General features: G+C 31.2%; 1 protein-coding gene across 2 annotated transcripts in view; it reads left to right on the plus strand.

Moving 5' to 3' along the window:
* Positions 1 to 2,790: 2,790 nt before the first annotated feature.
* The window catches only part of Fw (CUB and Sushi multiple domains furrowed), a 34,512-nt gene continuing 9,933 nt past the window's right edge, over positions 2,791 to 27,369 (plus strand). For both annotated transcript variants that reach the window (XM_072888459.1, XM_072888460.1), the window contains exons 1-7: positions 2,791 to 3,423; positions 18,947 to 19,064; positions 23,013 to 23,071; positions 25,639 to 25,848; positions 26,162 to 26,257; positions 26,509 to 26,631; positions 26,886 to 27,049. In XM_072888459.1, coding sequence (XP_072744560.1) covers positions 3,372 to 3,423; positions 18,947 to 19,064; positions 23,013 to 23,071; positions 25,639 to 25,848; positions 26,162 to 26,257; positions 26,509 to 26,631; positions 26,886 to 27,049 — 822 coding nt within the window. In that variant the 5' untranslated portion in view covers positions 2,791 to 3,371. The remainder of the gene's footprint in view (positions 3,424 to 18,946; positions 19,065 to 23,012; positions 23,072 to 25,638; positions 25,849 to 26,161; positions 26,258 to 26,508; positions 26,632 to 26,885; positions 27,050 to 27,369) is intronic.

The following is a 27,369-nucleotide window of genomic DNA, read 5'->3' on the forward strand; positions in this document are numbered from 1 at the left end:
TTCGCACAGTGCAAGAAAATAAAATAATGTATAAGATTGTATTAGATTATTATATATTGCATACTATACATTTTGAAATATTTATATAATACTTTGTTTAAAATTGAAATTATATATGTAATATAGTATATATTTCTTTCTATTAAACTATACATTCGCTATCTAATTACATTATTATTTATTAGACAATTATATTATTATATAATATTTTGCAAAGAGTTAAAAGTAACATTTATCGAAATCCTTATAAAAAGGATTCTTATAACATATATATATAAGGTTAAAAATATGAATGATAAAAACTGTACAAAAATTTTTAAATCGATCAAATAGTTTAATAGCGATGATCAATTTTATTATATAATTCCGTAATTTTATTTTTATTAAATAAATTCCAAATAATATCGTTTATATTTAACATAATTTAGGAACGTAACATTATTTTAACATAGATATACGACGCATTCGGTTGACATTCGATTGTAATTATAATAGGAACGCGGATATAATTTTATAAAATTTATAATGTCGAAGATCTTGCGGAAGGAAAGCGGAGGCGGCTTCTCTAACTCGTTAATCCGTTTCGCGTCTTTAACATCCCTAATTATAGCCTTAGAAAAGTAGTCTTTCCTGCAACACAAAACGCACGTTTCTTCATACTCAACCAGCTAACTAAAGTTGTTAGGATTTTATTAAAATCTTATTCAAATCTAAATATATTCTTTATTATTCCTAATTATATCTCAAAATATAGCTAAAAAATGCGAAAGAAAGAAAATTAAATTAATTTTTTTTATAAAACTAAATGTAATCACGATACATTTGATTGTATTATCATATATCACATGTATAAGTGTTTATTTTGAGAAGTGATGGTTTTAAAATATAACTGATTGCTCTTTTTTAAAGACATATCTAACAATACCTAAACATTTTAAAAACAGATTATTTTTTTAACATTTTTGTTTTTCGTTAAATCTAATTAAAAAGTTATTTTAATTTCAAGTTTTCGATTATATGTATATATTAAAAGTATATACTATATATACTAAAAAAGTCACATTAAAACATTAAATTATATTGAAAAGATAGTTTTAGTCGAGTCGATTAGAATAATAATTTTTTGTTTAATTTAATAAATTTAGCAACAAAAAAAGAAAGTAACTAAAATTATCTATATATATATATATATATATATATATATATATATATATATATATATATAGCTTTATTAACATGTTATAAATATTTAAGTTTATTAAACAATCTTTCTAAAATAAATACATTAGCCGTTTTTTCAGAATTTAAATTAATCGCTATCATAGAACATTATCATTTTACCCAAGTCTATTTTATTCTCAAAAATCACACATATCGATGAATATTTGTATATGTGCCTCTGTTTCTCGAATGAATACGGAAAAGAGGTAAACCTTGCTGGAGGTGAAAGGGGCCCAGATTGACGTCGTTGATTGAAAAAAAGACGGCGAACCAGCGAGGACAGAAGCGAGAGACACTGGAAGCGCGATCGCACGAAGAATATCGCGCGGTGGCAGGATTACAAGAAAGCAGTGAAGAAGAAGAGGGTCTCCAGGAGGTAGCGCGCGGTCCAGTAGTCCCGGAGAGGGGACCCTTAACGGTAAAGTCGCGGTAACTTTTATAGGCGACTCCACGTCACTGACCACAACTGACTCTATGTTTTTTTTTTCCCAAGACGGCGCTTCTCCCTGAAGTACGCACTTTGTTTTTAGAATTTTTTGATGTAACAAATAAAATTCCAGCTCCTTTCTTCTGGAGTTCTCGAGGTTTTAAAAAGAGTTCTATAGAGAAAAATATAAAAGAAAGAGATATATAAGTGTCATTTTTACGTTTTCGTTATACGAAAGATTGTGGTAATAATTTTTTTTTATTTCTATCAGAATATATATATATATAAATTAGGCGTACATTAAAAGTTGCGTATTACATATATATTATTACATATATTTGCGATAGAACCGGTCCCTTTTAATGTAATTGCGAATTTTAAAAGGAGGTCGATCGGACATAAACAGTAATTTTTCAATCTAGTCCGGTTTTGATCCAGAATGTAGTTATATAGCGTTTCTAAGCTGCCGAAAAAAAATTGAAGCATGGACAGAATTTAGTGTCTAGTGTATCAATTTGAAAATTTAAAAAATTTAGGAAATTACCAGTTTCCTTGACATGTAAACCGGAATGATCACTTGAACAATTTCAGTAATAAAAAGTACGAAATGTTTCATTAAGATTTGCATTAAATATTAGAATTTTATTATAAAATTAAAGTTGAATAATTGATGTATTTATATTAATCAAAAAATTTACGTACGAGTATTAGTAGCGTTTATCAATGTAACACAATTTCATTAAAATTTCATTGTCCAATTTTAAATCTACGAAAACAATTTCATCTATTCTTGAAGAAAATTTTTAAAGATTGGATCTTATTAAAATTATTAAGAATTATTATTTCTGCATCGTCCGTTAAAGTAATATTATTATTTAATTTCCACAAAATTTAACGATTTAATGTTTTAAAAATTAAATCATGCCCTTTTCCACTGATCCAATTGAAGATTAATTTTTCCGTTGCTCTTCTCTCGTGGCATTTAACGGCAGTAGAACCTACGAGAGTGTGCGAAGATCTAATGAACTAGCTAACATTGTACTACGTATACAAACGTAGCAGTTGAACGTAATAATCGCTACTCGACTGATCGAGTCTGCTCAGCGCGGGACTTTCATCGTCGAGAGAGCAAAGAGGGCCTCAGGCCCGAGGCACTCGACGGTCGACCGGTGAAGGGAACGGATCGTTGTCCGACTCGTGCGGCGAACAAATCGCGGGTAAAATGCCGTCGAGTTGATATTTTATTTTATCCACGTAGTTCCGCGTATCATCAAATGCGAAGATATATAATTTAGCCGATAAGGATGACCGAAGGATACATGAAAAATTCGACGACCGTTGAACGGTGTCGCGATTAATCCGAGAATCCTGGATTACGACAAGCATCTCTGATCGTGGACTGAAAAGTGTATAGATCGTTAAGAAAGTGCCAACTGATTGTGTTGAAAAACTAGCCACGACATCGCTCGTCGAGCATCTTGAAAGATCAGCTGAAACTGCAAGCGTCTAATATCGATTCGACATTTCTGATCGTGTTTCACGAAAGCGTTTCGACATCGAGGAAAGAAACCTCTCTCGTAAAAGTTCCTTCGCGAGTGGTGCGCGAGTGCTCTCTCCTGAGAGGTCCTCTTATCCTTAGTGGACCCCGATACGGATGTTCGCGTATCGAGTTGATTCCTGGTTCGCTAGATCGTCGATGTGATCGCGTCGATCCGTGGAGAGAATGATATTGGTGTACGGGATCATCCTGCCCTTCGTGGCAAGCTTCGCCCAAGGCACGTATAGATATGTAGAGTCTGGCTTTGAAAGCGGCGTAAATCGAATCGCGAAAGAAAACGAGAGACGGATTAGATTACAAGAATCATATTACAAGGAGTGGTCATGCGGCCAAAGTGCAGTATTATTTAGAAATCGATATTGCAACATATATTTTTCATGAAGCAACGAATGATTCAAATAGCCTCACACGTGTGTTTTTACATGACATAATAAATGTGCGTATTAGACTATCAATATTGTCTATCACACTTTAACCCTTTGAGTCACGAATTTTTCTAATTGTCAATATTTTATAAAATTTGGTATATAAGGGTTTTTGGGATCGCTGATTACGAATCCGTTGTCAGATTTTCAAAATTCAAAATAGCGGATCCAATATGGCAGACGAGATTTTCAAAACTTTACTCCCGCCATATTGGATCCCTATATTAAATTTTGGAAATTAAATTTTTTCCCTTTAGATTCAGATTCTACGATCTAAATAAACTTTCAGAGAAAAAATTTCAAAAAGAATACAACTGTTACTTTTTAATTTAGAACAGAAAATATTGTTCTTTATATATTTTTCATCAAAAAAAAGAAGATTTAAAAAAAACAACACGGTGGAAAATTCTAAAAAAAATTCTGAAAAATACTTTAGAGTGTACTAAGATTGTAAAAAAATTGCCGTATTTATTGTCATAATAGATTAGTAGAAAATGCATTTTTTCGTAAAAAAGTACTAATTTGGACTGTTTGTTTATATGGTATTTCTGCAATTAACAATTAATGATTGTTTATATTTTTTTTACACTTATTGATGTTCTAGAGATTCTGCAGAAACAAAAAATCTGGTATTTATTGATAAAAAAGTAGTTAAAACAATAAAAAACTACGAAAAAAGAGATGGGTCTCTGGGTGACCCGCTGTGACTCAAAGGGTTAAGTTACATACTTTTCTACGTAAAGTTTGCATCATTAAAATAATCAAATTTCTTATTTTGACAAAAATTCCTTACTTATTTATAATTAATTACTTAAGATTTTTCATTATTTTATTAATTATATTTCAAGGCAGCTGATTATATTTTCTTTCTCCTCTCAGCGCGAATAAATCATAAATAAGAAGAAAAAGAAAATATTGCTACGCACTTTGGATAGTTGCACAATTCAGATATATATCGAAACGTTTCACGCGAGGCCAGAAAAAAAGGGCGCGCATCTCACAAAGAGAACCTTCCTTGCTGAAAGCCTTCTATCGTTCGCGTTAGACCTCTCGCAAAATGCAAAGCAGACGCAAGTACGCGTGTATCCTCCTTGCGTCTTTCTAAGTAGCATCTATACAAGAGAAAAAAAGACAGAGAGAGAAAGATAGAGAAAGACCGCATTCCCCGAATGCAACATTATAAATAGTAAAACTCTTCGGTAGAGAGATAAAGAAAGAGAAAACAAACGTCTCTAAATATTCATTCGCAAAGATTTTACTATCCGGGAGCAATCATGCGAAAAAATCTTAAATAAACGCGAAATAAGAATTCTAAACAGATGATTAACTCCATAATTTCAGTAATAAAAAAAAGTAATCCTTCTATGAAATGTTTTATTAAGATTGATCGAATATTAGAAATTCATTTTGTTATGAAATTAAAGTTTTTTCACTTATTGAACAGAAAATTACGTGTTTTCGTCTGAAAATGAGAGTAATTATCAATGAAATAAAACATTTTCACGAGTGCAAAATTTAGAGAACGACTGTCAACAACCTAACCACTTGTCCTGCTCCTCGTGAAAACAACTTATCATAAAAATAATCGAGTGTAATTTCGTAATCTTATAAATAGAAAAAGGTGGATTTCTTCGACAAAATCGTTATGTACTCTGTGTTGGCTGCTTGGTGAGTAAGGAAAGGAGAGTATATAAGAGAAGCGAGCAAAACAGGTACCGCCCACTCCTCCGGTTCTCTCGTCCTCGGTTGTTTTCTGGTGTCTCGAGGTCACCCGGTATATCCGCGGATAAAGCGCCCTGCCATTGGCCCGTGCCATTTCACATTCTCTTAATTCGCGAAATGAATAAAATCGAAACTTTTTTTTTACACCTCGAGACTCGTCGGATACTCTCTTTCTCTCTCTATCTCTCTCTTTCTTTCTCTCTCGTGAGCGAGGAGATACTTTAAATGTCAATAAGTAAAAGTATCGTCGAGTTATATCCCGTTCTATTTCGTGACGCGCGTTTCATTGCTGTCTAATAGTCGTTAATTCCACGCAATACAATTTTTTTTCGCCACAACCTCAAATGCCATGTACTAACTAAAAGCGTTTTATCCTACTCTAATATTTTACTATGACGCAAACAGATCGTTAATTATCATATGTGAAATTGTAGAAAACGTGTGATAATAAACGAGTTTACGATCGTAAATCTCGATTAAGTTAAATAATCGGGTAAAATTTATTATATCCATATGTTTGAAGTTATATGTGTACCGGAATTATAAATAAATTAATACACAATCTGCATCAAAATTAAAATTCCATTAAAATAAATTTTATTTGACTTACGTTAACAATGTCGATAAATTTAAAATTTCATTGAAATAAATGTACGTTATATGCATTGATGTACTTAAAATGCATCAGTAAAAGTTCGTACTGTTCGTCGCAGGACACACCGGAAGTGTAGGGGAGACCCACCTGTCCCAGGCGAAACACGATCTGGCGGTGACCTACTTTATCGAAAATTTTTGTAGCCTTTTATTTTTTCCATATTAAAGAAATAACCATATGAAAACTAGACCAGTGGTGCGACAAACGGGATATGTAGATAATACGTTTTACATATTAAGGCGAGCCGCTTTTACATTTCCACGATCACCTTGAAATCCTTGAAATGCCAATTTATCTAATGACGTCTGGAACTAAGTAAAACGTGTCGCGCGCGATCTGCTACTTGCTACTGTCACCAGATTGATTTTGTCCTTCGCGGAAGCTGCATATTTCCTTGTTGATGCATACATAATACCGACAATTCCTCCGAGAAAATGCAATCTTTTTGCATAAGAAATTATATGTTTCTGAAGCATGTGAAGCTTGAAGTATTTGAAAGTATATACAGGGTATTTCGCAATATGCCTATTATTTAGTGCATGTGCGTGGGAATATTTTTTATCGAAGATAGAAATAATTTTTCTTTAGCGAAAATTTACTTCAATGAAATGTGTTGTATTATTGTATATAATTATTATAAATTAAAGGAATTTTTTACAAAGATTTGCAAATAGATTACAAATCTTTATTCTCAAAAAAAGAGAAAGTACTATATACTCGTATTAAAATATTTATTTTACTGAATAGAAAAATATTATCTCAAAATATTCTCAAGTATTGACCGAAAAGAGAAATCATATTCACTTGTAAAATCAGATCTACTTGTAAGTTCAGTATGCTTGCTTGAACTTTCGAGAAACGTGGGAGGACACTGATCATATAGTATTCTTAAATCATTCCTGAGTTCAGAATCGAGTGATAATGACCAATGATAGACATGAATTACATTTAACTGTCTATCTATTCGAGTTATAACGATCAACATGTAAATAGACTTATGTAAATAGAATAACATCGAAAGTTTTCTTGAGTTTAAAAAAATGGGCTCTTATTGTATCAATTTATTGTCAGAAATGACTCTCAACAGTTTAATATACGTGAAATTGTGCTCGCCTTTTGTAGCAATAATTTTCCAGCAATTTTGTAGCAACAATATTCTTGATAAAGGCAATTTAATATACATGAAATTGTGCTCGCGATTTGTATTAGCAATAATTTTTTAACAATTTTGTAGCAACAATTTTTCAGAAATTTTGTAGTAACAATTTTCCAGCAATTTTGTAGCAACATATTCTGGATAAAGGTTCATAGAAACTGATTCTCACATCGGTGACCGCAATATGCGTATATACACGCATCGAGAAAATCGCTACTTCGTGAAAGTGTGTGTTCGCAGCTAATTCAAAATTCCGACGGCGATTCCTTTCTCCGTGGCTTTCTTCTAACTTTAGTCGTTTAGTTTGGGCGATCACGATTCGAAACTATGATATTATATTGATTGGTTGTACACTCTTCAATCATTCCAAAATTTTTTCTCGAACTCTACGTGGTTATATACTTTCTATTTTATCCCAACGATATTATTAGATGCAAATCGTTGATTTACGAATCTCGCGATCGAGTAAAAAAAAGTATATTTTGAACTCTGATTGAAAAATATGTAAACTATATACAATACTGTTGATTATGTATGATTGCAGTTTCTATTTTCTAACATGGATGTGGAAATATAATTGTTCATAATTCTCTACGATGATATTATAATATACACTTAATGTTATACGTAACGTGTTTTTTTCACGCATGGTGAGAAAGAGTATCTCGAAGAAAATATTATTCGAGTTTCTACGAGATATTCGTTCGCCAATTTCATTTCCATTTTGTGTTCAACTTGTACCTATCACGCTGGTTGATTTTGTAATTCACAAGCATTCTCGTTTTTCACTTTTACACCGAATCTCGTAAATCTCACGCCAAGTGTCGGGCAAGATAGCGAGTTCGCACGCTGTCGATTCGATTGAATCGCGCGGGTGGCAGGTCAACCCGATCGCCCTATATAATGCAACGTTCACGCTCGCGACGGGAAATTAAAAAATCTTGTCCTCGCGACGGAAGGGGAGAACACTGTTCCCTCCCCACCCCGGGAAAGAGGAAGCGGATGAGAGAGCGCGAAAGAGATACGCTGGGACGATTGTAACATTTATCCATTAGAGTTCCAACGAACGCGAGGGAATGCAATAAACATAATCGAACGCACACTTTGACGAGATGCAAATGCCGTGACGAGGTGCGTTTGTATCTGTAAATATCACAAGAAAAAAAAAAATAAAAAAGTAGCGTAAAATAATCGTTTGATTATTTTACACTCTATATTTATAATATAAATTTCGTCAATGCCTGTAAATATCCTACAATAAGGAGTTTACATTTAAAAAAAAAATACATTTTTGTATATATGTAATTTAAATATATATTATTATAAATTTATTTATAAGAAAACTTTAAATTTTAATCAATAGAAAGGTATTAAAAAATTAAATTAAAATTTAATAAAATTTAAATTGTGAGAAAACGATTTTGATTAGTTGGAATGCGTGACGTCACAGTGCAATAGTTTCAAACGTTTGTTTTTTTGTATTCTGTATTGCGATATTCGGTCATTCTTGATCTCGAGGTACAAAGAAAAACAATTTATTGGGTGTTTTAATTGTTGTACTTTTACATAGAGGTACAAAACAGGTTTTGTACGTGTACCTTTGCCCATTTTCACTGGATATTTTAATAAATAAAAATAGTGTGTTGTCACTGTATATATTGATTAGGTTTGAGGAGACGCTATTTCACGCTATTTAACGCTATTAGCGTCTCCCCGAATGCAGATATTGCACTGTGACGTCACATCGCGTGCGGGAGGACTCGGTCGTTTCCAAATCGTATTCGACAATTTCAAATAATGTAATTTTTATTATTGATTTTAAAAATTACGAAAAAAATAATTACATTTAAAACTATATATAAATTATAAAATGCAATTGTTTTTCAAAATCATGCAAACTCCCTATTAATACAAGGTTCATTTAAGACTTTTTCTTCGAAATAAATAAAAAGAATCATAAAATATATTTTATATGCTGTAGAGAGAGAGAGAGAGGGAGAGAGAGAGAGAGAGAGAGAGAGAGGAGAGAAACGATTGCTATGATATCATATGTTGATCGTATCTCTCGATTTTTAGCACGATTTATACTTCAGAAAGAGAAATTTATTTCCTCTCGTAATTCAATGAAATCGTGAATTCTACGCGGTTGCGTTAATGAAATTTCTTATTTATATACTTAGTCACGTGCTTACATTGGTTAAAGAATAAATATTCATATATATATATATATATATATATATATATATATATATATATATATATACATATATATAATTATATATATTATTAATTATATAATTATTGTACATGTTATATACATATATATATATATATATGTGTGTGTGTGTATATGTATATAAACGGAAAAAGAAGAATTTACTCAGAATACTCTCACATTATTTGAAAAAAATTCCATATGTTCTAAAGAAAACATTTCCATATGTTTGAAGACTCTTTTAAGCGCGCGCTGTTGAAAATGAGATTATATAATAGTAAATTATGACATACAATTATAAATTCTGGGAACGCGATGAGTTTAGCTGAATATATCTCTTGTTTCCGCAAACTTGTGTGTTAATTACAAAAAAAAAAAAAAAAAAAAAAAGAGATTCGCGTATACTGGCTTTCACGTTACTCTCGTCGCGATGCATCGCGTCCTTGGAGGTCATCGAAGCAGCGAGGATGCCGGCGATGCATCTCTCGAAAGCGGCTGTGCAATTTTGACGGATCGAGTAGCGGTTGCAGGTACACCAGCTGGCTATGACGTGTTTCATAATATTTCACGGCAGGTTGGGCGTAGAAAGGTGACGCAACGAGACGGCCGATATATCTCGCTCGTTTCGCCTCGTACAATGGATTAGGAAACTCTCTCGATATACATATAAAGCGGGCTTTCTTCAAATCTCTGGCGCTCGAAAAGAAGGTAAAGGAAATAAGCCGGAGCAGAGTTGGCAAAATTCTACATTTTTTTGGATATAATCTATGCTAGTGATTAAAATTAATATTGCAGAAAAAACCGACAAAATTGATGTTTTCTGTTAAAATTGTTAAAACAACGAAAAAATAGCTTTTTATCGATATATTTATCAATTTGTTTTCTAATTTAAAATTTATCTAATTGTAAGATAAAGTCCGTAATAGATTAAGAATTGATGTAGCAAATAAATTAGTTCTCTTTTAGAAGATGTTGAAAAATAAACGCAAACCAGATCTTTATTGATAAAAATTTTTAACTCTATCACTATTACATTTTTCTTATTAAACTAAAAATTAATATAAAATTAGTAACATTTAAATTTCCAAAGTTTTTGTTTTAAAAATTTCACATATCAATTTAAATTAAAATAAATGTTTTTAATATTGATTTCATTTTTTTTAACTGTAGTGATTAATATGATTTATTTTTATTAAAACAAAAAAATATTTTTCTGTATAAAGTTATATAGTTATATTTTAGCGTTACATATTAATTTTTATAATTTTATTGCCAGTTTATTTCACTGGATAATGTCCGGGATAGTAAAAACTGGAATTTATCATAGTTTTTCACATTCACTGAATTTTTCCTGCCAATCCTGAGCCGAAAACATTGTCAGGCTCAGAAAAGCACAATATTACATCAATGACAAGACAGAATGCTTTACTCTTTGCGAACACATGTTATATTGTCATTGATAAATATTTCGATCAATTTTTCTCAAACGACAATTTCGAGGAGGAAGATATTCATCATTATTTTCTAATTTTCAAATAATAATCCGCACAAATACAATAAATAATTATTCTAATTATAATTATATATCCTATAGATCGTATGTGTTCGTCTTGTTTTGCCGAAAGTACGAGCGATTAAAATTGTCAACCGGTTTCGCTCTCGCCGAGGTAGTAAAGTTCGCTCTCGATAGTGTCGCTTTTACACAAATCAGCTGACACGTAATATACCCTGGTTGATTACGCTAATAAAAAAATCGCCGGATAGAGCGTCGGGAAAAAAGTGTCGCGTGTCTGATCCGATCGGCGAGTTTTGTCTTCCATAAACGACTTCCGGTAACTTCGATTAGATCGCTATTGTTCCGAAAACTCTCATTGTCGCAAGATAGATAGATGACTGGCACTCGCGTGTCGTAAGCTTGACAGATTGAAGAAAAAAATGGAAAAATTGTTAGACAAGTAAAAGTAGAGTTGATTAAAAAAAGATAATAATAATAATAACAATTTCATTGTTATTATTTGTTAATACTAATAATATAAAAAAAATAAGATAAAATTTTAAAAATCTAAAAATTAAGTTATTTTTTAAATTAAAAGTTTGCTTCTAAAAATTGTTGAGGTATTTAATAAAGGGATAAAAATGATTAAATTCTTTGCTGTAAAATTAAAGTAAAAGAAAATGAATTTCGATTTACAGAATTTATATTTCCGCGTTTTATTATTGAGTTTATTCATCTCAACTTTCTAATACACTTTACTGCACGTTCGCATAAGCATTGTCTCATTTTAGAGATGCAGAAAGTGTAACAAAGTGGAGCATAAAAATAAGCTTATTATCTCGTTATATTCACTGAACGCCAAACGACGGATCAGTAATTTGTTGAAAAGGATTGAGCTGTTTTTAGCTTTTTGTACTCACAAAACTTGCCTAAAAGAGAAGGCAAGGGCTCGGACTATGACTGAGCTATTCGCAAGTCGATCGCTGTAAAATATTGGGTGTTCGTTAGATAATAATTTATATTTGACGCGCGCGGGAGAGATTGTATGGCTTTAAAGCCTTCTTCCGGTATTGTATCAGCATACACACCCGGTGGATCGACCTCTCCCTCTCTTGCAATGGATCACGGGCACGCCTACTTTCTAACTTCCTCGACAATCATTCTACGATACTGCATACACGTATGCAACGTTACAGATCCACGGTGCACAGGTCGATCGCTATACCCACGTTCTTACTCAACCAGCGTGTATAATGCAGGTATTACAAAAGCTCATCTCTCCCACAAGTCAATCGCTCGAGCTCTTAAATCATTAACCAAATTTTGATTGTGAGAAATATATTATCAATAAGATTGCAGTTTAATGCTGCACGTGAGCTGAAAACAGATCAAGTATCTCCTCCTCATTAAAATAATTCAATTGCTTATTGCATTTATAAAAATTTATATAGTCATAAACTTAGAATAATAATTATAAACAATAAATAAAAAATAAACAAAAATACAGGAAATTTTTAGGATTTAATTTTATTAAATTATTAAATTGTAATTTTAATCTGCAAGACATAAATTGAATTGACTATTTTATTGCTCTCGTTCCAATTTTACAGATTTCGATTTCATTCGAAAGATATTATATATTTTAAATAATTTATTTGTCACACGCTCATAAAATGTTTTTATAATGATCGATGAGAAATAACTGTTTTAGAACGTGTGAGTTGGAGTTGAAAATTGTGAATTACATTTCAGAGTTCAAAATTCCTTCGCATATTCGTATGTAAACGTAACACGTACGAATGAGGATCACGTAACGGAATAATTTCGGATGTCGATGTAAGAATAAAACTGCCGATAGGCGACGATGAATGCTTCGAATCTTTAACGACCAGGATGGTGTTTGCCAAACAGTTCATGTTACGCAATGTAGACTGGAATGTTATATATTTGACTTAAACTAAAGAAGATAAAATGAAATCATAATAGATTGTTTATATAATAACGATGTGGTTTATTCTCTATATAAATACAATTTTCAAACATCTTGTTTTAATGAATCTGCAATCAATATTTCGCGATCTGTAATTGAAAGATTATTGTTGGATTTAAGAAAAAACTTTATCATCTATGTAAAAAGTTAATATATGTAGAGGAAAGAACGTGAGGTAAAACGGCCAACGTAAGCATTGAGCAAGTTTTCAACATATTAAAAAAAAACAAATCGATCTTTTTTTTACTAAAAATATTCTTTGGAATATCCACTATAAGAAAAACACAAGTTTATTATAAAAATAATAGTTTAAATAGACGAGATTATTGATTTAGTAAAAGTCTAGATTTTCGTGATATGCTTTTCATGCGGGATATAATGGACTACTTCTAAAACTTGTTTATTTCATTAACATTGATATCTAAAACTTCTTCAAAGTTGTATATTATAATATGATATATAGAACATAAGAATATAGATTTGTATTTTTAAATGATAACTATAAATTAATAAATAAAAACAATTCTCTTGTTATAATAAATATTTTTCTCTTTAAAACATGGAAAAACATCCTTTAATGTAATAATTTTTGGTATTAATTTTGAAAGACAGCATCTATGTATATTCTCTTTCTTTCTCTAGTATAAAAATAAAAAGTACAACATTTCGTGGGCTAATATTTCATTAAGCCTCAAAACGCATTTATTTACTTTTGATCATATAAAAAATTATAATTAATCAATATTTACATAGACACAGTATGAAATTAATAAGAAAAGATCATTTTAAAACATAAATGTATTTACGGTAATAAAAAATAGAATTTTATCATTGTTTATCTTATGTAAATATATCGAAGAATTAGTCGCGGAGAGCACAGCAAATGCATTAAATAATTTATAGCAACTTTCAACTAAAAATATTGCGATCACTGATAACAGCACGCAGAAAGAGACATCTAATAGCAATAATTGCAACATATTTCATGACATGGTAGCATCTCTGTAAAAAGATATCGACTCTGCACCATTGTACCTCGCGGTGCCGTTCTACCCCACGTTCCCTTACATCTAATACATTTCTAGATTCATGGATTTGATTGATTTGAATTAATTTGTGAATTAAAGATTTTTGTCCTGTAGAATTAAAATTTTTATTTTCATGAAATTTTTAATGTACAGTCATTATAAAAAAAAAAGTTTGTTCGTTATATTTACGATTTTCAGATTAAACTATACCTAAATTAATTTGCGAGTTAAAATAAAGATTTGCCTTGTAGAATTAAAATTTCCATTTTCAAGAATTTTTCGTGTAGAGTCATTATAAAATTTTTACTACTTACAAAAAAAGAATTCAATATAAGATAATATTTACAACTTTGAGATTAAATTATACTTTACAGGAGTAAATTAATTTCAACTCGCTAATTAATTATTAATTTTATATTTTAAAAGTGTTAAAAGTATTAACTTTTGATATAAATGAGCCTTAAAATTTCTTCTAAAAATTCGACGGCGTATTCATATTTCCGATATACCGTTCGCGAATGACAGAACGTCGATGTATCGATGATAATATGCAAGGAACTGTACCGTGACATGCGTTCCGACAGCGGTTAATCCCGATTCGAAGCGACACCGTGGATACATGTACCGTTATTTCGGCTTCGAGGTTTTGTAACCGAGTGACCCAGACCCGCGTCGAGGACTCACTCACATCCAGCCAGCGCATCGTTATTACGCGGAAATCTTCGACCGGTTTTTCACGTAGATTTTCTTGCCACCATCATATCGACAATTTCTCGCGAAACTGGTTCCTGAACAAATTACCGCTACCGATACTTCAATACTTGTGATATTTAATACTAAATGACTATGTCTCCTTTCGAGTTATTAACGCATACTCATCCAATTCTAATTGGATAATCATTTATTTTGGAATCCGAATTTGAAAAATTTTTTTTAAATATATCTTATCTATAAAAATTTTCATATATGTAATATAAATATATTATTCCTTTTTATGTTAATTTGTACGTAATTAATTTACATGACTTAAATTATTTTGTTATCAAAGCTTTCAGACTTTATGACATTTAAAAATTATATATTAGTTTTATATTTTCTTCAAAAAAATATTTCTTTATAATGAAAAAAAATATTTTGTACAATGTAAAGTATCATAATATTAAAAAAGAGATACAACGCGTGGTCACTTTAAAAATTCAATATGTCTTACAAGTGTCACTCTGAAACAACTTTCAAAAAACCAGTGTTTTATGTGAACATATATATATATATATATATATATATCATGTGAATATCTATGAATATCATGTGAATGTTTATGAATATAATGTGAATATGTTATTTCACGTTCAATGTCAATGTGAAGTGATACTGTATTAATTTATTAGAAAAAATGCCCTATGGAAAAGCAAGTGCTTAAACAACCTGTTTCAATGCAATTAATTAGAAGACTAGTCTGCCAATTCATATGGAAATTCTGTGAAATGTGCAAAGGAGGAGAGATATATTAAAAGATAATTGTTTCACTCGCGTGCGAATTGAAATATAGTATATAATCATCTAAGATTTATATGAGCGCTAGTCACATGTGAAAAAAATACAGCTTCGCGTACGCGTGTACTCAACCACGGTCGATCGCGACGCGATATAATGGCGAAAGTAATTAAAATCCGAGAAAAATAAGCGGAGAAAAGAAAGAAATTCCATTGTCCGAAGTGGAACAGCGCCAAGTCACCCGCCAAGTGAAAATAATTCATCATCTGGGAATGGAAAAGAAAAAATTTTGTGGGACAATTGGCGAACGGTGAGCCAATCATGCATAAAATTTTAATTGACATTTAACGGAATGACAGATAAGATTAAGAATCGATTTTTATTTTTTTCTATATTTTAAGGTTGTATCTTATTAAAAATGATTTCAAAATTGAATCTAAATTGAATATTTCAAAAATTATAAAAATAACATGAAAAACGTGATATCATTGATGTACTTGCATGGATGATTATATTGTTCACTGTTTTAAAAGTCATTAGGTATAATTATAATTTTGACGAGATATGTATGTATTTGTCGTCAACGTGGAATTTCGGCCATTAATTAAACCGTTCGCACGCATGCACAGGAACGCAAGAATTATGTTTCGCTTCGTGAGAAATGCGATTCTCTCTCGAGAGCGCGTCTCGGATCGGAACATAATAACCGGAGGCTTTCACTCCGAAGATGTCAGCCTCGCACGGAGTTAAAATTAACGAAACGCCTCCGGAGCCTCTCTGGAGAAAGATCTTCTCTTCCTTTTCTTTTAACCTTAGATTCCTGATTATGCGATCTGCGAAAGTGTGTGTGAGAATAGTCTCTCATAATTACATTAATGATATATCTGTGTATCTTACTGTAACGTTATTAACTTTAATGTTTATTCCTGTGATATTAAAATCATAAAATCTAAAACAATGGCACAATATGGACTAAAAAAAAATCACAATTATAAAAATTACTATAATTTTAAATATATATTTTATTTATCTTAAAAATAAATGTAATAATTCTAAATTTCTTCTGCGAAAAAATGACTTTTTAGTTATATCTTCTAGTTTTTTAACTAATACAGACAGAAAAAGAATAATTATACTCTTTACTCGGCTCTTCTCTTATGGAGGTTAAATATCTTTTAATATTGTTTATTAATTAATTAAAAAATAATATTAATTGTTTATAGTAATCATTAATTAGTTGGAAAATAATTATCGTGAGAGAACCATCATAGCCGGTCTATCATTTGTAAAATAATTTAAAGAATCTGTGCATTAATCGGAATATCAATTATGGATAATTACGATGCTGACCTTTCTTAAAAATCTAAAACGATTTATCGCGATTGACCTTGAAAATACGACAGGAAATTATTCCGCTAGTCGCGCGACCTCGCACGTGTAATCAACAAGATTGTATCGCCTCTTCTCTCCTTTTTTAAGAAGGTTATAAGGCTCATAAAATGATAAGCAAGAATCATGTCTTTCAACCGAAATAATAAAATAACCCAGAAAGATATTTCAGAAACAAATCTAATTTTATAAAAAGTAATTTACAGCTAACAATTGTTTTAATATAATAAAATATAATTCTGCTTTATATAATTTCTCGCGAACAGGTAAGAAATAGTACTTAAGATTACATCTGTGATTTCAAGCTGAAAATTTAAAAGTCAATTTACGGTTTGCAAATTCACTAGATATCTTTAATCGCGCGGTTATTTTCCTATCTATTGAGAAATCTTTTATTCAGCCATTTATGTTCTGCGTGTAAACATTATTTTTATAACTATGTTTGAAATTTTGCGAACATAATAGTTACAGCGAACCAAGCGACACGTGATTCATTACGTCAAGATAATTTCAAAAAGGGACAATATGACAGCACGTGTGAAGTTCTAAAAATGCAGTTTGAAGGAGCGATTTCGTCACACGTGACCGCCACACCGCAAAGGGTTAAAGGAAATCACAGATACACGTGAGAATGTTGGAAGCGAAAACGAAAGAAAATGGCACAAGGGAAAAGATTGAGAAAGGTGCTTTCGCGTTTAAGCGTGCTCAGAAAAATGTGCACCATCCATGATGAGAAAGATTTTCCCATGGAAAACGCGACGCGAATTTCACGATGTCACACGATATCACATCCTCGCACAATTTCGAGATCTAAATTGCTATAGCCTTTGGCGCATTTTCATCGCAATCCGATAGACTTTCCCCATGAGGAAAAAGTTCGCCTTATGCGAACGCATCAGCAAGTCTCTCTCTCTCTTTCTCTCTCTCTCTCTCTCTCTCTCTCTCTCTCTCTCTCTCTCTCTCTCTCTCTCTCTCTCTCTCTTCCGATCGGGAATGTTTTACATTTCGCTTAGTTAACATTAATATACACAGTGTCCCGGAAATAACATGATTTCTCTTCGGAACATGATTACATACACCGAATAAAAAGAAAAAGTATTTATCAAAACAAGGGAAATGTAATTAGACTGAATAATACATTATTGTCGTCGTGCTTTTCTGACGCGCGAATTCCAACTCTAATGCGAGTCGTGGAAGCTATATAGAAGTCATATAATGGAATTCGCGTGGGATCCCGTCCAAGGCTCTTACAACGTCCGTTTGATTTACTCACCAAGTAAAATGCCCGAACAAAAAGTCATAGCTCTTGAATTTATACAGGCGTATTAGCGATTTGAAGAAATGAACAAATCGCTCTAAATAGTTTTGAGAGACAAATGTGTCCTTAACTTTCATCATTTGTAAAAGTGACTAGAGAGAATTAAATGTAGAATCATTTAGGATCTCGTGTTCAAGTTAGTGATTTAAATGATGGCATCAGCAAGTGCCACAATCCTAGATGCATTTCTTTCAAGATTTCCATAGAGATCTCTCTAACGGGTTCATTATTTAAATTGTTGCTGGCATGAATACGACTACCGTTTGCCTTTTCGAGCATGACCAATCGATAGTCTTATTCACGTTGAATTGATCTATGTTATGCCCTGAAAATTCGATCAATCGAGCGTCATGCACGAAGGCAAAAAAGTAGATTGTAATTCATAGAAGCCGCAAAAAAAAGCAATATAGATCTCCAAGCGTCATCGTGACACTGATACATCTGAGATAATTAAAAATGAATAAAATTATTCATTTTAAACATAGAAGAAATATATTTTCTCGCGTATAAATTATATGCTTTGAAATTAGAGACCTCGCTATATTAAAGAAGATTTCAATATTTTTTTCATTAACTGTCCCATTACAATTAAAGAAATACAATTTCCATAAATTATCTAGAAATTATAGGCATTGAAATTTTAAGCGTAATTGTCGAGATGATTCGCCTGCAATGAGAATCTAACGCTTTTGTAAGCCTGGGAAATCGCATAAATAGTTTCGCGCAAATTACAGAAGATAATAGATGGTTACGCGGTTACAATTCGATATTTTTATCGAAGAGATGGTATCGTTTGCTCGCGCGCGGCTCACCTTCAAACAACTAAACGTCCGTATAATTTTGCTGATTACAGGACTAAAGTGCGGCCATCCGGCTGTGCCGATGAACGCCAAAGTATCGTTGTCTGACGAATCCTTAACAGTCGGTACCGTTGCGAAGTACACCTGCGATGCTGGCTACGAGTTGTTTGGGTAAGTGCATTTTCTCGTATAACATAATGCATTACAATAATACAATATACTTACATGAACTTGATACCCTATTTTTAACAAATTAAATTTTCAATAAAAAAGGAGTATTTTCTATTTGTAGTTATTTATGATGACAATAATATCGTTCATAGTCGAAACTTTATAAAAAATATATCATTTTGAAAAAAAAAAATTCCTGACCTATCTTCAGAATTGTTCATAATTGGTAATTTGTCACTTAAATATTATATTTAAAATATTTTAAAATATTATATTTAAAAATAGTAATATTTAAATATAAATATTTAATTTAAATAGTATATTTGTAATTGGCAAAAAATGCAGCTTTGAAATTTCAGAAATATCTCAAGTCCACTTTTATTGGGTTTGTCAGAATTGTTTGCAATTATTTTTCTTTATAATTGAACTAGAGTTTATAATTGGATTAATTTAAAAATTATAAGATATTTGCAATTGATGAAAATCGCAATTTTCTGAGTTTAAAGCTATTTCAAATCTGTCCCCGCTGTTTTTTCGCTCTCTATAGAGGCCGATCCCTGCAGAAAATAGTTTCTTTTAGTCAGATTCAAGCTAAGCAACTAACTAGTTAGTTATGAAGAATTTGAGTAAAGACCGAAACTAATATTTATTGCAGCTACTGGTTCCTTTTGAAAAATGAGAAATACAGGAAATGTATATTATTATAAATACTTTATAGCACGTGTCCAGAGGTTGTCAAGTGACAACAATTCCTTTTCAGTTGTTTCTATTATTAGCATCTCGTCGCGGTTTATTCGTGATAATGATGTAATGGGGCTACGCCCTATCGCGCGATATCCGCGGATAATATTACTTTCCCGGAAAGAATCTTGATCGACAGGCGTGCCATTCTTCTTACAGCAGCGAATAAATTATAAAGGCAGTAAAAATAAATTTAAAAATAATTGATAATATAATTGAAAAAAAATTCAGATAGATAAGGAATTCATAAGGAATCATTTGTGAAATTAGCAGTATTTTCAAAATTTTGATATAATCGATAAAATTATGAAATTGAAAACTCTATCAATTACACACCAAAAGTCTAAAAATATTGAGTAAATAAAATGAATATGATATAAAATATGAGATATTATCTTGTTGTCATATATTCATTATAATATAATTAAACTTGACTTAAAGTAAAATTGCGTTGAACTTGACACATTTGAGATTCTCTGCCTTCAATTCCAGGTAGTTCGGAATGCACTTCAATCATGAAACTTCAAACAGTATGTCATGTAACTTGTAATAGTACCGTTAAATATATACTGTATGTTAATAATGTACTTAACGTTTCTTTACTTCTTAAATATTGTATCTCTTAAGTTAATTACGTCAGGATAAACGTCACTAGATTCTAAAGTATGTCATTAATTCCCAAATTGCGTTCAGATAATTCAGATTATTTTTCTTTTAATTTTAATCGCAGTTTTTGTTGTTGTAAATGCATTTATTGTTAGTGATATTTCATAATAAATATCGACGGACCATCCTAATAAAATTTAATTAATATCATAATAACACTATGTACATATATATGATTTTTGGAATATAATAAAATTGATATAAATCAAAGTTGATTTGATGATTCAACGATGAAATAAGTTATAACGATAGCTTATTGTGAATTTTCTGCAACGTGTCTTATGCATTCTTAATTGAAATCAAGATTTGATTTCCATTGACAATTATCACACTTTCTACATAATTTTTATAATTAATCTAGCAATGAATCTAGCAATAAGAAAAATAAATTTATTAATTTTCGCTTCTTGTAAACGAAAAGTTAAAGTTAATCCAGAGTAAATGGAAAAAGAATACTTGAGATCAATAGCTGTCATCTTTATCATACATTGGAAAAGCATACTTGGCGTGTAAAAAACCAACTTTTTGTCGCGAAATTAATGTGATAGTAAATTAATTTCTTCGGCATTCTGATAGGGACACGCGACTGGAGATTGTGTTACGCGCGATTGGCTACACCTTCTTCTCAACGCGTGCAACGAGTCGAATGCACGCTTTTCATTGAGAATAGTGATTGCCTATAATGCGGTACACCACTGACTTTCTCCCTTTTCGAATGGTTAGTGTGGGATGGTTTCATTTAAAAAAAAAAACTCAAAGAATAATAGAATACGAGAGCACGAAATACAAAGAGTTTGCGGCACATTAAAACTACAGTTTCTAAAAAAAAATAGTAACATTTCTATCTACATATCTGAAAAAATATCTACATTTCTTTCTCTGCTTAAAATAATTTTTTAAGATTAAACTCACTAGAACTTCATCATATTGTATACATTGTTGTATATATACTAGCAAAATATATTCAGAAAAGAAGTAAAGCGAGGGGAAACCCATTTTTGGAAACACATGAAAAAATCTCTGGAAACCTTCGGAAATTACAAAAGGTGTCAAGATACATACTATCTCACAGATATTATCTTTAAGAGAGTGTTGAAAAAGACTCAATTCAACTTGTGCTTACATCTTATTAAAATATATTTTCCTGTTAACTTCAAAATTTTTAATGTTAAAGTTTAGATTAAATTAATAGAATATTTCTTAGAGCTTTAATTTACATTACATTGCGATTACTCGTAAATCTAATGCATTTATAAATAATCATGTCGAAGGTAATTATATTCAATAATATAATAGTATCGATAAGTGATAGCAAAAGTTGTAGCAAAAGTTTACCGGTTGTCTAATCTCTGATTATAGGACTCTAATATCTTAGGGTCTTGTGGTTTTCAAATATTTCCGGAAATTTCCGAATGTTTCTGAAAATGGATTATTCTCTTGCTTTACTTCTTTTTCAAATATATTCTCCTAGTATGTATACGCAATCTTTCTTAATTTTTTTATAATATATAAAAAATTTTCATGGATATATAAAACTAATCAAAATAATCATCGATTAATTTTGCCTGACGTGAGTAATCCGCACTGGCGGATAGATCACATAACTTATCAGTGGCCAATCAAATTCTGTTCGGCAGTGGCGATTTTTTGATTATAGGAGATATGTACTGAATATATTTTCTGATGGAAATATTTTGCTGAAAGTGAAATCGATGAAAGATAAAATAAAAGTTATTAAGAAATTACTGAATGTATTTCAAAATCAATCATAATTTTCTGTATGAAATTCAATGTAATACTGCGAAATATAAGAAAAATAAAAATATACTGCTAAAAAGTAGTAAAAAAAGTTTGGAAGTATTAGATATTATGAAAATTACTGAATTAAATTGAAAACTGTATTACTTTTAAATGAAAAATTGCTGCAATATTGAAATATTAATGAAATGATAATGAAACGGAGTCAGATCAGAGAAATTTTCAAAAAAATTTAATTATATTTTCAGTAAACTTTTTTCCTTCAGGGTTCTCCTAGTGCGCAACAATTGCAATCTTAATATTTTTTATAATAAATAACGAAATTTTCATCGATAAATAAAACTAATCGATGATTATATTTTGTTGTAATAAATAACGAAATAATCATTCATTACTTTTATATAAAATATATGTTAATAATTTTTCAAAAATCTATTTAAAAATCTACAACTCTCTTTCGAAATTATTTAATAAATTAAAATATTTTTTTATTCCAAATATTTCTCTTGAAATCTTGGGAAAATGTGGGTTCCTGTCTCGTACTATCTTTCTTCCACTTGTAGCGCGTAATTATACCAGTTATAAGCAGAAAGTTATAAGTAACATTTTTCGCTCCAACGGTCCGATAAAAGATTTTTCATGCATAACACGCATAACGATATACCTGTTATCAGTTACGTAAATAACGTCGCGGGAAAGTGACATCCGCGCGATTGCCGTTTCCGATAATTCACATATTTGGTATCCGCTCCAGCTTTTGTGATGACTATTACTTTCTTTCAGAACCGGTAGCTTGACATGCAACGCCCGAGGAAAATGGCAGGGTGACCTACCGTTTTGCGGTAAGTGTTCATCATTTTTTCGCGGTTCTTCCTTGAATCGATATACTGTATTGTACATACTGACCAGTTCCACTAGTATAGGGCTGCCGTACGTCCCGGACATGTCCCGGTTTAAAGAACAAGTCCTGGTCGTCCCGGTCAACACGCTAAACTATTAAATTATATCTCATTTTAACCACAAAAATAAAATAATAATAAAAAAAATAGACATTGCTCTATAATATAGAATAATAAAATATATATCGAGTCTATATATTTTGAAAAAAGTAAATATTGTAATGTAAAAGTGAAATTTTTTTGTTTTTTTATTTTGTTTGTTTACTTATCGACGATTATAAATATTCGAAATGTTAAGAATACATTTTTATGTTAAGAAGAGTATATTTATGTTCATATTGAGAAAAAACTAAAGAATATATTTTTGTTTATATTGAGAAAAAGAAGTAAAGAATATATATATATGTTTATATTGAGAAAAAAAATAAAAAATAAATTTTCGTTTTTATCTTGACACGATATAGTCTATTGACTCCCCCCCCCCCCCCCAGTCTTCATCCTTGTTCTGGTCGCCTCATGGCTCGATATGGCAGCCCTACACTAGTATCGTGCTAATATGTTTCGATATGATTAACTCTCAATATCCGTTTAATTGCTTTCATTATGCTAATTATGCATAATAATTCGTCCGGTGCATTCGCATTCGCATTCGTTTTCCATCAGTCTCGACTATAACAATCGACTTTCTCCATCGCACGAAATTAAGTTTGTTTTCGTGATATGACTGGAAGACTTGACGCGACAGGGATCGTCGAACGAGAGTCGCATTTTCGTTGGAGAGAACATCAAACTACCTGCCTTAAAATACCAATCAAGCTACTTTCCCTCGCTTTATACAAGGTGTTCCAAAATTATCATTAATTTTCTCAGTTACAGGATAGAGAACAAGCAACATAATAATTTTTTGTATAATTAAAATTAAAGAACTTCAAGAATTTGACTTCAATTTTTACTTTATCAAGAATTTATAACTGGAAGGTTTAAAAAATACTTAATTATAACAATCATAAAATAATTTTTTTTATATTATCGTGAAATAAGAATTGTAAACCAGTTGCTTGAGAAATTTCTAAATAAAAGAAGAAATAACAGTTGTGGGACATCCTTTTGAAAGCGTTCATTTTATGTGTAAAATTTCTATTCCATTCCTGTTATAAATTTCATCGCGTTATCCAACGAATAATATCCGATCCGCGGCGATAGATTTTTTTTAAATCATTGAACTATTAAAAAATGCGGTTTTCTTCCATGACTTTCCCTATGGTACGTAAAAAATTTGACTGCAAGAAAATGTAATTGTCATATTGTTTGACGGTAGCGGAACGATCCGCACCATTTCCATGAAATAACGACAATGCAACTTGTCGCAAATTGTCCCAAGAATCATGCCTAAGGATATAAGACATGAATAAAAAAAATACCTACACATTGATACACGATGCGGAACAATGGTAACGAAAAGCAATTGCTTTGTCAGACTTTGTCAGAATTAATTATCTCTCTCTCTCTCTCTCTCTCTCTCTCTCTCTCTCTCTCTCTCTCCCACCCTCTCTCTCTCTCTCTCTCTCTCTCTCTCTCTCGGTGATAATTATAAATAATTATTAAACACATCCTGCCGTTAACGAGCGTTCTGTTATTTAATAATCGACGTTTCCAACGATTAACTACGGTGACTAAAGCGGTGATTAATAAATGTCAAACAAGTGGCGTTTATTATATCGCGATCGCAAAATAATAAACCCAGGTAACAAGCACATGTCATTTTGACGTCGAAAACTGGTCATTTCTGGTTCAATAACGTCATGTGACCAAATAATGTCTAATTTAAAACGTCTTTTTTGTGACGTCTTAATGATGTTGTAAAAGAACGTCATAATATCATGATTCTTAAGTCATTATTATAAATTGCCTAAGTATTACTATACTTTAACTAAAAAGTCATTTAATTTTTTATAATATCTTAAATTATTCAAACAATTTTGTGTATAATTTTGATATTCATAATTCTCTATACCTCAGGGCCCTAACATGAATTTCCTCTATAACCTGGGACTTGATCATGACATTTGATCATGAATCTTTTCCTCCAGCGTGAACTCGTGAAAAGTGAAAAGTTTCATTAACAAATTCAATATTTGTGAATGAATTTTTCACCTTTCACGAGTTCACGCTAGAGGAAAAGATTCATGATCAAATATGTCATTAAAACGTCACTAATAGCTCTAAAATGATCATGAAGTCACGTCTTTTTAACATCTTGAAATGTCGTCATCGGTCTGCGACATTAGTCCGTCATTTTTCAATCATTTTTACGTCACGTCATATTTGGTTCGAACTGACCCTATTTTGACGTCAAAATGTCGTGTACTTGCTACCTGGGAACTGTTTAAATAAAATTAATTAGTTATCAGCACTTAAAATTGACACTTTGAATTTTGTTTTTATATTGTTTTATTAGAGAGAGAAATTACAATGATAAACTGCAATTGATAGAACAAATAATGCGACAGGTACGAATGTGGGTTTCCGCAAACCGGCAAATCAATCGACGACTGTGAGGGGCGGAAATGCAAATCACGGTAATGATGGCGACTTCAGTACGGAACACGACGGGAAGAGATGCACGGAAACTCAGAGTGAGCCCAGTCCCTGGTGGAGAGTCGACCTTCTCAAGTCGTATTCCGTCAAGGTTGTTCGAGTGACGACGCGAGGCTGCTGTGGTAAACTTCCGCATAATCGTTTCATATTCAAGACTTAAAAGGATCGCGGCTCGCAATGACCCCATTATTTTACAAATTCTTAAATTATGAATATCTTGATATTAAAACACGTTATTTTATTATATTTGGAATAAAAATTGTTTTTATTCCAAAAAGAATAAATTTGCCTAATTTTAACCTAGAAGATCATTTTAATATATAAGATATTTTTTATCTCTCCAAGGCTATCTTAAGCTTTATAATTGTATATTCGCTTCAAGACTTGACTATAAATATGACTAGCTTGAAAAATGACTTATCGATTGCTCGGCAGGTCATCAACCTCTTCAGGATATTGAGATAAGAGTAGGCAACAGCAGCGCTGAATTACAACGTAATCCTCTGTGTGCCTGGTTTCCCGGTACTATTGGTAAGTGTTTCAAAAGACAGCTACGAACAGTATAACTTGTTAATAGGAAAACATTCAGAAAACATTCTCACTTTTTGTTATTGTCTTTTTAATGTATTATAAAAGAATTACAATTACTCTACATCGAATAATATAAAAATCTTTCAAATAGATTAATGATCTTAAAAATTTATTTATCCATATATTTGGAGTTCTGAATGTTTCCTGGAAAATTAAAGCAAATCAATTAAGATGATGAATCAAACTTGCAGAAGAGGGTATCACGAAGACCTTCATCTGTGCCAGAGCTTTAGTGGGCCAATACGTCTTTCTGCAACTGGTTGGTGTCGAGGGTAGCTTAAGCCTTTGCGAAGTAGAAATTTTCGCTACCGACGGTAAGTTTAAAAGCTTCAAGCTTGAATTTACTTTCCCTTTCAATAAATAGCACGCACGCGAATATTCCATTAAAAAAAGAAGTAATAAAAAATGAAAAACTAAGGAGAAATAATTGAAAAATTGGAATAAATCTTCCTTAATGTGTTCGATTAAAAGCGTGTAAATTTAGATTATGTATCAGAATAATTGGATGTCCTCTTGAAGGAAAAACAGTACAAAAAACGGTATGAAAAAGATTTATAAATGTTTGCAGAATTCTCGATAGATAGGTGTGCACATGCTGGCACACCCGCTGACGCCGACTTGGCCGCTTTCAATTCCACATGTTACGAATTCATAGTGAAGAAGGGCGGCTCTTTCCAAGAGGCAAGAAATTATTGCAAAAATCGCGGAGGTGATCTCGTTCACGGTTTCCAGGTTATTATATATTATTATATTTATATTTATTTTTATATTCAATTTATTTATTTTATACATTTATTCCAGATATTTTTATCTTATTCTTGTATGAAATAAATTGAATAATTGTTAAATACTTATTTTTAAAAATTAGAGCATGTATAGTACTATAAATTAAAAATTTTTATTTTATTTAATTTTTTATATTTTCATTTTATTTTAATTTATTAAAAGAAAAGATTAAAAGATAGAGATTTATATATGTATGAAGTTAGCACCCCAGTTTTCAAATTTTAAAGTTCTAAAAGTTGTTTCAGGTTGTTCTAGACTTGTTCTAA

The sequence above is a fragment of the Anoplolepis gracilipes genome, chromosome 3, assembly GCF_047496725.1.
Source record: "Anoplolepis gracilipes chromosome 3, ASM4749672v1, whole genome shotgun sequence".
Classification (NCBI taxonomy): domain Eukaryota; kingdom Metazoa; phylum Arthropoda; class Insecta; order Hymenoptera; family Formicidae; genus Anoplolepis; species Anoplolepis gracilipes.